The sequence below is a fragment of the Triticum aestivum genome, chromosome 3A (genome assembly GCF_018294505.1).
Source record: "Triticum aestivum cultivar Chinese Spring chromosome 3A, IWGSC CS RefSeq v2.1, whole genome shotgun sequence".
Lineage (NCBI taxonomy): Eukaryota > Viridiplantae > Streptophyta > Magnoliopsida > Poales > Poaceae > Triticum > Triticum aestivum.
Window position 1 is genome coordinate 25,233,437 of NC_057800.1, and position 10,877 is coordinate 25,244,313.

At 43.3% G+C, this 10,877-nt stretch overlaps 2 protein-coding genes across 2 annotated transcripts; one reads left to right on the forward strand and one right to left on the reverse strand.

Annotated features, from left to right (window-relative positions):
- Positions 1-1,842: 1,842 nt before the first annotated feature.
- Positions 1,843-10,010, reverse strand: LOC123059969 (Bowman-Birk type bran trypsin inhibitor). Its single transcript, XM_044482530.1, has 6 exons — positions 9,841-10,010; positions 9,347-9,754; positions 5,882-6,158; positions 4,198-5,604; positions 3,246-3,852; positions 1,843-3,148 (listed from the first exon to the last, which is right to left on the reverse strand). Exons 1-4 carry the CDS (start codon positions 9,950-9,952, stop codon positions 5,535-5,537), a joined length of 867 nt encoding a protein of 288 aa, XP_044338465.1. The 5' UTR covers positions 9,953-10,010; the 3' UTR covers positions 1,843-3,148; positions 3,246-3,852; positions 4,198-5,534.
- LOC123059968 (receptor-like protein EIX2) lies at positions 2,094-5,537 on the forward strand. The gene has a single exon (XM_044482529.1). It carries the CDS (start codon positions 2,094-2,096, stop codon positions 5,142-5,144), a length of 3,051 nt encoding a protein of 1,016 aa, XP_044338464.1. The 3' UTR covers positions 5,145-5,537.
- Positions 10,011-10,877: the final 867 nt, after the last annotated feature.

A 10,877-nucleotide genomic window follows, 5' to 3' on the forward strand; every position in this document is an offset into this window, starting at 1 on the left:
TCACATAATTAAGCATATCTTTACAATCAGCAATCTGAAGATTCAGTTGTTGGGGCTTAGGACTATGGATAGATGACTATGGACACATATTGGGTCTTAAGACTACCAATAGGCAACCATACAGCAAGATACACAATCAGGAAACTTTACGATCTCAGTTCAGTTTATATGATTTCTTATAGTCAAGGTGTGTGTTCCAGTTTCGAAATTACCCCAAAAATATATGTGTTATATGTGATGAAATAACTTAGGAAAGAAAGACGATTAAATTCTGGTTGTTAAAGTGATCATACTGTACCTTAAAATAATAAAAAGGTCTTTGCTTGAAACCAAACCTTATCGTGGTCTTGTAACTTCTGCACTGTGGCATCATTCTCCCTTCCAGCAAGAATCCTGTCCTCGAGATCTATGCACACGTGCCAGCAGCAGCACCTTTCTCATCACCAGCAGTCATGACTTTGTCACCTATATCAACTAAGGGAAGGTTATATGATTTATAAGACGGAGTCAGGTTAAAAAGTTGATGGCCTGAAGAGTGAATAATCTGAAGAAAACAAATACACTACTAAGAGGACTTTGTTTCACGAAGGAGAACACAACAAACTGATGCTAGTTAAGCAGGAGTAACAATGCTTATAGATTCAGATTCTGCATTTCGTAGACAACACAAGTAAAGGCGCCAGCGATGTGTAATATTCCCTGGGTGCCACCAGGCCAAGGATGGGTGAATGTTGAACACAGATGGTTCCTTCGATCCAACTGATTACTCAGCAGTGACCGGAAATGTGTTACCCAGATGATGCAGGGGCCATAATGTTCACAGCTTGCCATAAACTTTTATCATGTAAAGTTGCACCGGATGCGGAGATTTCTTCTTTAATGGGAAGTTTGGCGCTTGCTAGAGAATGGACTTATCTTCCCATTGTAGTTGAATCAGACTGTTCGGAGGCAACCAACTTGGTAAAGAACAGGGACAGAGATAGAAATTTGCTTTCTTAATTCATACTCATGTGCGTCGATGTCAAAACTCTGTAAACTATATATTGGCAAACTATGGTAGAACTGAAATGTGCACTGTCGTCTGGTTAGGGTCTGGACCTGAATTCCTGATGAGGTAGTCAAACTGAATGTAACCTGTCAAAGATAAAAACACATGTGAAGGGCGATGGATTTCTACTGTTGCATACGAAACTTTAATGAAATTAGCAACACACTACAAAATCAATTTAAGTTAGTTCGAAACACCAGGTATTTTTTTAATTATTGGTTGCTGGTAATGTCTCTTTGATTCAGATAAAAAAAGATACTGCAACAGAAAAACATAAGTATTTTCAAGTCGATTTAGACTTAGGTTGGGATTGCGAAGTTGTGCGAAATAGTCACAAGACTGGACATAAGTTGGTTAAACAAACAATTACTGCTGTAGTTGAGTAAACTCAATTATCAATCTAGAGATACAGAGAGACTGCTTGAAACTGAAAGAAACGTCATTAAAATTTTCGAAAATTCATTAAAACATTGCCAGGTACAGACTGACCACCACACAGGCTAGCAGTGCTATGGTAGGCTGTAACGGTAGCAGGAGGCCGGCCATCCATGTCATTGTGAACCACTGCAGGCTGCTGCAGCAGCAAGTAGCTTTCTCCTTTCTCTCTCTCTCTCTCTCTCTCTCTCTCTCTCTCTCTCTCTCTCTCTCTCTCTCTCTCTCTCTCTCTCTCTCTCTCTCTCTCTCTCTCTCTCTAGTGGAGTAGTTGGTGACTCCCATCACAGATACTCCCATCACAGATACAACAAAATTTTGGTCAGGTTTGGAGTAGTACCTAGTCGAGTGCACGCCACATATACAACAGGATCAATTGACTTTGATGCCAACGGTACAGTGCGGTTGCAGTCAGGAGTCAGCCAACTAGTGGAGTAGTTGGTGACTCCCATCACAGATGGGCACAAAATATTGTATAGTTGTATGATACAATATTGTATATTGTATGATTGAACAAGCATCCACGGGGACTTTGACAAGTTATGGACATATATACCTCTGGTACACAACTAAATACTAACACCCAGCTAGACAACTCAATCATTCATCCACCATGCGTCGCACAATCAATCTCTTGCTCGCTCTCATCAGCATAAGCATCTTTTCGTTCTTCACAAATGATGCACTACAACCCCAGCATCCGCATGCCCATGGGGGTGGCTGCATCCCGGCCGAGAGGGCTGCCTTGCTCTCCTTCAAAAAGGGCATTACAAGCGACAGCGCCAACCTCCTCATCTCATGGGACGGCCAAGATTGCTGCCGGTGGAGAGGCATCGGTTGCAACAATCGAACTGGCCATGTCGTCAAGCTTCACCTTCGCAGTACAATTGTGGAGGACAACCCCTGGGGCTACTATGATCCATGTGAACATGACAATTCTTTGTTCGGCGAGATAAGTCCCTCTCTACTTTCCTTGAAGCATTTAGAGCACCTGGACCTTAGCATGAACTGTTTACCAGGGCCAAATAGCAAAATTCTTAATTTAATGGGCTCCATGACGAACTTGAGATACCTTGACCTCTCTGGTATACCATTTGCCGGTAGAGTGCCTTCTCAGCTAGGAAATCTGTCTAAGTTGCAGTATCTTGACCTTGCCCAAACTGGTAATTCTATGATGTACTCAATGGACATCACCTGGCTGGCGAAGCTACCTTTCCTGCAGTTCCTTAGCATGAGCGGAGTCCAGCTCTCAGGGATAGCTGACTGGCCTCATACCCTCAATATGATTCCACCTTTGAGGGTTATTCATCTTTCTTCCTGTTCACTTGATAGTGCAAACCAATCACTTCTGCACCTTAATCTCACAAAACTTGAGAAGCTTGACCTGTCCTCAAATGATTTTGAGCACTCACTCACATATGGTTGGTTTTGGAAAGCGACAACCTTGAAGTACCTCGATCTTGGGGATAACAGGTTATTCGGCCAGCTCCCTGACACACTAGGAAACATGACGTACCTTCAAGTCCTTGATATTTCACGCAATGAGAACACGAACATGATGATGACAGGATACTATAAGAATCTTTGCAGTTTGGAAATCCTCGACCTCTCTGTTAATGGCATAAATGGCGACATAGCAGTGCTTATGAAGAGTTTGCCACAATGCACCTGGAAAAAATTGCAGGAGCTGGATCTTAGTATCAACAATTTCACTGGAACTCTGCCAGACTTTATTAGTGAGTTCACTAGGTTGAGCATACTATACCTCTATTCAAACAGCCTTGTTGGAACTATACCACCACAGATTGGGAATATGACAGTTCTAACCTCCCTTGCACTCTATAACAATCAGCTCACGGGAAGTATACCAGCCAATCTTGGGAAATTGATGTATATGACTGAACTTCTCCTCTCAAGCAATCTTCTCAGTGGAACTGTACCCACTGAAATAGGTTCTCTTATTAATCTGAATTCTCTGGCCCTAAGGGAAAATAACTTCACTGGAGTGATCACGGAAGAACACTTCATAAATCTAACAAGTTTAAGGGCAATAGACATCTCTTCCAATAATTTGAAGATTGTACTGAGTTCTGATTGGCGTCCTCCCGTTACTCTGAAGTATGCATCATTTGGATCTTGCCAGATGGGTCCTCTGTTTCCACCTTGGCTTCAGCAGCTGAAAACCACCGGGCTTGACATTTCAAGCAACGGTTTGAAGGGCGAGTTTCCTGATTGGTTTTGGTCTGCATTTTCACATGCCACATCACTGGATATCTCTAACAACCAAATAAGTGGCAGCTTGCCAGCAGATCTGGATCGCATGGCTTTTAAGAAACTCATTCTCAATTCAAACCGGTTTACTGGCCCAATACCTGCATTGCCAAATAATATCACATGGTTAGACATCTCCAACAATAAATTTTCAGGAACAATACCATCAAACCTTGGAGCCTCACTACTTGAAGTATTGTCTGTGCATTCAAATCAAATTGGTGGGTATATTCCAGAGTCTATTTGCAAACTTGAATGGTTGGTGTATCTGGATTTGTCGAACAATATTTTGGAGGGTGAAATTCCCCAATGTTTTGAAATTCCCAACATACAATTTTTTATACTCAGCAATAACAGTTTATCAGGAAAAATGCCAGCATTTTTGCAGAACAACACAGGTCTGAAGTTCTTGGATCTGTCATGGAATAAGTTCTCTGGAAGATTACCTGCATGGATAGGAAAGCTGATGAATTTACATTTTCTCATACTGAGCCACAATAATTTTTCTGATAATATTCCAGTTGACATAACAGAGCTTGGGTATCTTCGATACTTAGATCTATCAGGCAACAGCTTCTCTGGTGCAATACCTCAGCATCTGTTGAACCTAACATTTATGAGAACATTACAACAGGAATCCGTTGGTATGGATGGTTCTGTTGAATCTCATGGAACCACAAAATTACGCACTAGCAGCATACTGAATGTTGAACAGCTAGGACATATATTGTCAGTACAGACAAAAGGGCAGCAACTTATATACTTATTTGGCAGAACACTTGCATATTTTGTGAGCATTGATTTATCATGCAACTCCCTGACTGGTGAAATTCCTACATACATCACTTCGCTTGCTGCACTAATGAATATGAACTTATCATCAAACCAATTGAGTGGAGAAATTCCAAGCATGATTGGCACCATGCAGGCACTGGTATCTCTTGACCTCTCTCAGAACAAGCTTTCTGGTGAAATCCCATCGAGCTTGTCAAATCTGACATCTCTGGCCGCCCTGAACCTGTCCTACAACAGTTTGTCTGGAAGGATACCCTCTGGCCGCCAACTTGACACCCTCAATTCCGAGAACCCGTCACTTATGTACATTGGCAACAATGGACTTTGTGGGCCTCCTGTCCACAAGAATTGTTCAGGAAATGATCCTTTCATCCAGGGAGATGTCGCCAACAGCAACCAAAAATTTGATCCACTGACGTTTTACTTTGGTCTTGTGCTTGGATTTGTGGTGGGACTCTGGATGGTGTTTTGTGCACTGCTGTTCAAGAAGACATGGAGAATTGCTTACTTCCGGCTCTTTGACAAGGTGTACGATCAAGTCTATGTCTTTGTGGTCGTGAAGTGGGCAAGCTTTGCAGAGAACACAGCCGTAGAATAAGCGTTTTCTCCGAAGGAGGCAGTGTCTGTGCTGCAATCCATTGAAGAAGAGCTCTTGACTATTAACCAGGGTGTGGATGATCTGCAGCAGCAAATGTTAATATCGTGTGTCTTGTTTTACCTCTAAATAAAGATGAAGATTTTAGCGACTCAAAAAAAAAAGAGATGAAGATGTTTAGCTCTTCTGATATATTTATAACTTTAGTATTGTTAAATTATTGTGGTAAATGTAAGACTTTAATATTATTTTGTTATTCTGATACATTGGGATGTTTTTTTTCGAAAAGGGGGTTCACCCCGGCCTCTGCATCAGAACGATGCATACGGCCCTTGATACATTGGGATGTAATCATGAGGGTCTTACCCTGAATAATTTGAGCATTTTGTGCGGTTACGACAAGTTAGTTTCTCCTTGTTGCACGATGGTTTCGTCATCTGGACTAAATCGGTTGTGGACATCCCTGCAAAACTTCAGTTTATAAACTTGTACTTGTACTGTGTGACGTTACTCCCTTACTTGTACTGTACAATGCGCATATGATGGTCTTTAATCTGGGTTGACAGTGGTTTATTTCATTGGTTCAAGTGATTATGTGTAGCTTTAGATGTGTGCAGTAAAAATGTGCAATCCTAAGTGTTAATATCGATCAGCAGCAAGTGTATTTGGTTACTCTGAACGATGGGGAAACAGAGAAATAAGTGCTGTAAGTGAGATGATTGAAAGAGGAATTAACTAACCAGAAACGATCGGCACGCTCCGAGCAGCAATGGCCGCAGTTCTGCAGCAATCGCCGGCCATGGTGCGGCCGGGCGCCCTGCCCGGGTCCGGGAAGCTGACAGGTGCGCCGAATCCATCCTCCCCAGCGCCAGATCTGGGGCAACGCCACGCTGCCCTCCTTGTGGACCTTGACGGCACCAAAGGCCTCGGCTACGCGGCCGCCCTCGCCGGCCTTTGTCGCGTGCCGCCTCGGGTGGTTCGCCGCCGCCGGGGCCCAACCCCAAACAGGGAGGAGCGCTCAATGCGGCAGATCTCGAGGTAGCAGACGCGAGGCTGTGAGGGCCGGCCCAGTTTGGCGTCTACGTCGGCACATTCATCCCGTTTTCTAGCTTTTTCTTTTTCCTCTGGATTTCCTGTTTGCTTTAGTTTTTCATTTAAAAACTGTTTCGCAAAAAACAGTCTCGAAACTTGTAAGAAAATAATTAATAACTTTTTTAAAGCCATGAATTTTAAAGGTGCCCATGGATATCTGAAAAATATTCACGTTTTTAGAAAAGTATAATTAAATCTTAAAAAAATTCGTAAATTTTAGAAACATGAATTTTAAAAATGGTAATGTATTTATAAGTATGTTCATGCAATGTTTAGAAAATAGTTGTGAACTTCAGAAAAATGTTTATGAATGAAAAATGTCCATGGATTTAGCAAAATGTTCATGCATGGTGCAGCCTTTTCATCAGAACTTTCCTGCTTCATAAAGGATGGTCTCTAGGAGGCTACACACTCCATCGATAGGTGGTAAAATGAGATTAGACATCTTAGACATTTCATGTATGCTGGGCTACAGTTTTGATAATGATTTGCAAGAAGGAACATAGAAATTCTGCTCAGTCATAGGTTTTGACTCAGTAGGGATTGCAAAAAGTAAAGAGGAATGTTAACGAGGTTTGCCTTAATATATTTGGATACTATGCATTTTCATATCAATTTGACATATAATAGGAGTTTTACGTTTACAGCGCTATTTGGCAGCCATGGTGGTTGTTGGTTTATCCGGTTTCTCGTTAGAGATTCCAGCGCAAGATGTCGAGTGACCCTGGCCATCTGGGTCCCATGGGTCAGTGCCACTAACTACTAAGATAGAGGTACCTAGCGGTGTATCTATGATATATACAGCAAATACTTCGCAAACATCACATGCATATGTCGAACCGCGGTTACGGAGATCTACGCCAATGATATACCTACAACGTGCATGGAAGTCATACTAGAGTGGTCACCTATGTCGCATGAGTGGTGCGGTGTGGTGTCGGTCGTTGAAGAGGGCTAACAGTGGCGATGTCCGGCAGAGTGAGCAGTCCACGCAGCGAAAGTGGTACTTGCCATAGGGTGGCTGGTTGCTAGACTTGAAGATGGCGGGCGACGGTGCATAAAGCCATAAACCCACCAGTGCCCTCAGGAGTGTGGCGAACGTGGCTGGAAGTACCAGATCGGATATCACACGAGTGTTTTATCTCAGGTTCGGGCATCTGGGAAGGAGTAGCACCCTACGTCCTGATTTGTGTTTGTATTCATGGTGGAGTACCTTGTGCGAGGGTTACAATGGGAATGAAGTATTAGTCTACCAAGAGTATGGTTCTACAGATGTAGATAGGAATGAGAGCCCCCCTCGCCCCCTCCTTATATAGGAGATGGGATCTAGGTTTTACGTGAGATAGGTCCGATCTGGCCGATTTAGGAAAATGTTCATGCAAAGTGCAATCTTTCTATTTTATAATAAGGGATGGTTTCTAGGAGGCTGCACACTCCATTCATAGGTGGTAAAATGAGATTAGACATCTTGTACAGTTCATGTATGGTGGGCTATGGTTTTGATTATGATTTGCAAGAAAGAAAATAGAGATTGTGCTCAACCATAAATTTTGAGTGAGTAGGGATTGCAAGAAGTAAAGAGGAATGCTAACGAGGTTTCAGTTCAGTGATATATTTGGATTTTATGTATTTTTAGGAGAAAAAATGACATATACTAGGCGTTTATGTTTTTTACGCCACAACAACGCTATTTGGTTGCCATGGCGGTAGTTTGTTTATCCGGTTTCTCATTAGAGATTCCAGCGCAAAATGTCTCAAGTGTGGGTGTGTGTCTCGTGCTTTTGTGATGGTGAGTGATCCCAGACATCAGGGTCCCACGGGTCGGTGCCACTAACTACCAAGGTAGAATAAGTAGCTGGTGTATCTATGATACATACAACAGATTCTTCGCATACATCACATGCATATGTTGAATCGCGGCTACGGAGATCTACACCAACGATATATATGCATCGTGCATGGAAGTCATTCCGGTGTGGTCGTCGTCACCGTTAGCCCTCATCAACCCCCGCCATCCCTTGAAAACCTTTTTTGAATTATATTTGTATTTTATTTGAAATTTAATTTCATTTAATGATTAAATGGGTTTGAACTGTAAGTATGTGATTTATTACTCAAAAATATATGGAATAACTATTGTAGGTTCCTAATAATATTGGAATGCTAAATAGAGGTTCTAAAGAGATTTCACCATGTAAAATCGGTCAATTCAAAATAGAGCAAGATATATTCATATTATTATATTTCATTTTACTTAGGGTTTGATCCTAAATTCCAAAATTAATAGCTTTTAATCCTTCGTAAATATCCGGACTGTAATCATGAGAGTCTTTTCCTGAATAGTTTGAACAACCTTTAGTGCATTCGTCCACTTAGAGCATGGTTAATAAGAAAGTCTGCTGCTAGCTACTCCCTCCGTCCGAAAATAGTTGTCATCAATAGTTTTAGATACATCGCTTTTTATCCATTTTGGTGACAAGTATTTCCGGACGGAGGGAGTATATACCAATACCATGTCACCTAAAGCCATCATAAAAGCCCACTAGCACAATAGATTGGTTGTAAACTAGCACTAGTATTTAATGTTTGTATGTGGGGAAAGGGAAGGAGACACGTTTGACCGGTGGAAAGGAAAGGAGAGCCCGCTCACACGCCTGCATGCGGAGCGGATAACGTGGTTGTGCATCTTCATCCTTTGGCTAAACAAGTTTGCTCTGCTGAAATGGAGGCCAGGACTACACCAACAAATTTTACTCACGACACAGCTATCGATGGTTGTAAGAGGAAAAAGTCTTCGGCATCCAGGATTTTCGATGCATTTTTTAATTTCTATTAGTGTGTTTCTAAAACTTTGATCATAAAAGAACTCAAAAATATATGTTCACGTTGCCTCTTAGGAAAAGAGTCTATGTGAAGCGGAAGAAAACAGCACCGTTCGTTTATATAAAGATAAAGATTGAACATTGCCACGTTGTCTTATTCATAATTGTGTGTCCACCACACATATAGGCCATCCATTTCTATTTTATTCTTAGACACTGCTGCTGCAGCAGGGCGGGAGAGGACACTCGACGGCGTTGATCGGGTGATCAACGCGTGAGCGTGCTAGTTACCGCCGGCGGCAACAGCCTCTGACGGCGTGCACGCGGGCGGGAAGGGTCCAAAGTAGCGGTCGATGCAGACGCGGAGAGAAGGGCGCGACCTGGACGGCAGGCAGGTCTTGCAGGTCGGAGCACACTTGTCGACCTCGTCCATGCATTGGCACGTCGGCGGGTTGGACCTGGTGCACAGGGGCAGGTCGCAGCAGTCCCAGGGCCTGCAGATGGGCCCGGGGTCGCCGACGTACTGGTCTTGGCAGACGCGGCGGGACGGGTCGCCCACGGACGGCCCGCAGGCCTTGCAGGTGGAGGGGCACTCGAAGACCTGGTCCATGCAGCGGCAGATCGGCGGGATGGACCTGGTGCACACCGCCTGGTCGCAGCACTTCCACGGCCTCTTCTTGGCCGCCATGGCTGCTTCGTCTGCAAGCCCAAGCCCTCAGTTAATCAGTTTTTCATGGACGCCTGAAGCCATGAACTAGAGAAGAAAGGAGTTGACGCACGCGCACCTTGGCCTTGGCTCGGCAGGAGAATGGCATCCACGTCGCCGGCGACGAGGAGGGCTGCCTGCAGTGCAAGCATCAGCAGGATGCTAGGAACGACGCATCGCTTCATTCCCATGGCGTGCTTACTGAGCTTGCTTGTGCGTTTGCTTTGAAGCTGGCTAGATAGCAGCCAGCCGTATATGTAGCCTCGGGACACCGATGGATCACCTAACGAGCGGACATCGCTGCATGCGAGCAGATAAGGACACGTGCACATATGCGTGTCTGATGACTAGACAGATGGACAAAAGTGTCGACAGAAGCCGTACATGCGGTCACGTGACCCACGTTCTCCCTTGATTGCACATGACTGGATCCAATGCACCAATTGCGGGCCCACACCGTACCTCACGTGACCCACGTTGTGGCTAATCGATCGTTCGAAAGGCAGGCCATTCTCGTTCGAGAGACGGTGACACGCAGGCCAGTTTACTGTAGTTGCTGCGCCACAGCATCCCTCATAAAAATTTTAAAATCTGCGCCACAGCAACAATGCAAAATAGTACCGCTAAAAACAACAATACAATGTAAAGTTTGGAATACAAAAATACAGCTTGGTCAAAGTTTGAAGAAATTTTACTAAACAATATACATATGATTTTAATATATATCTTCTGGCGTTTCTGAAAAAAAATGTTTAAAAGTACTTTTCAAACATTTATTTCAAATGGCATGATAGATAATATATAATGCCATATCCCTCGCAAAAAAGAAATAATTTTATGCCATATACAGATATGGTTTGGGCAAATTAATTTGCCTTGACTAGTTTGTGGACCAATGCCACTTCCAATTTTAGTTGGTTGAAAATTTTATTCACTTAATCCGATAATATCCAAGTAAGAAGGAAATAGTTCCTAAAAAATCACACAACTTTTTTGATGATCCATCGTCGGATTGGAGCTCCAAATCCTAGAGTGAAGTCATGGATGACGAAAAAGACGAAGTACATTGATGGTTCTTCAATTAATGGATAGTGGCGATCGGAAAGAAGATGAAGC

Bases quoted from the DNA above. Each gene is read 5' to 3' on its own strand.
- LOC123059968 (XM_044482529.1), top strand. From the start codon at position 2,094: ATGCGTCGCACAATCAATCTCTTGCTCGCTCTCATCAGCATAAGCATC.
- LOC123059969 (XM_044482530.1), bottom strand. From the start codon at position 9,952: ATGGGAATGAAGCGATGCGTCGTTCCTAGCATCCTGCTGATGCTTGCA. The intron at 6,159-9,346 runs GTAACTAGCACG...TGCCGCATTGAG, and splicing joins AGAGGCTGTTGCCGCCGGCG to CGCTCCTCCCTGTTTGGGGT. The intron at 5,605-5,881 runs GTTAGTTAATTC...GAAGTTTTGCAG, and splicing joins GAGCGTGCCGATCGTTTCTG to GGATGTCCACAACCGATTTA.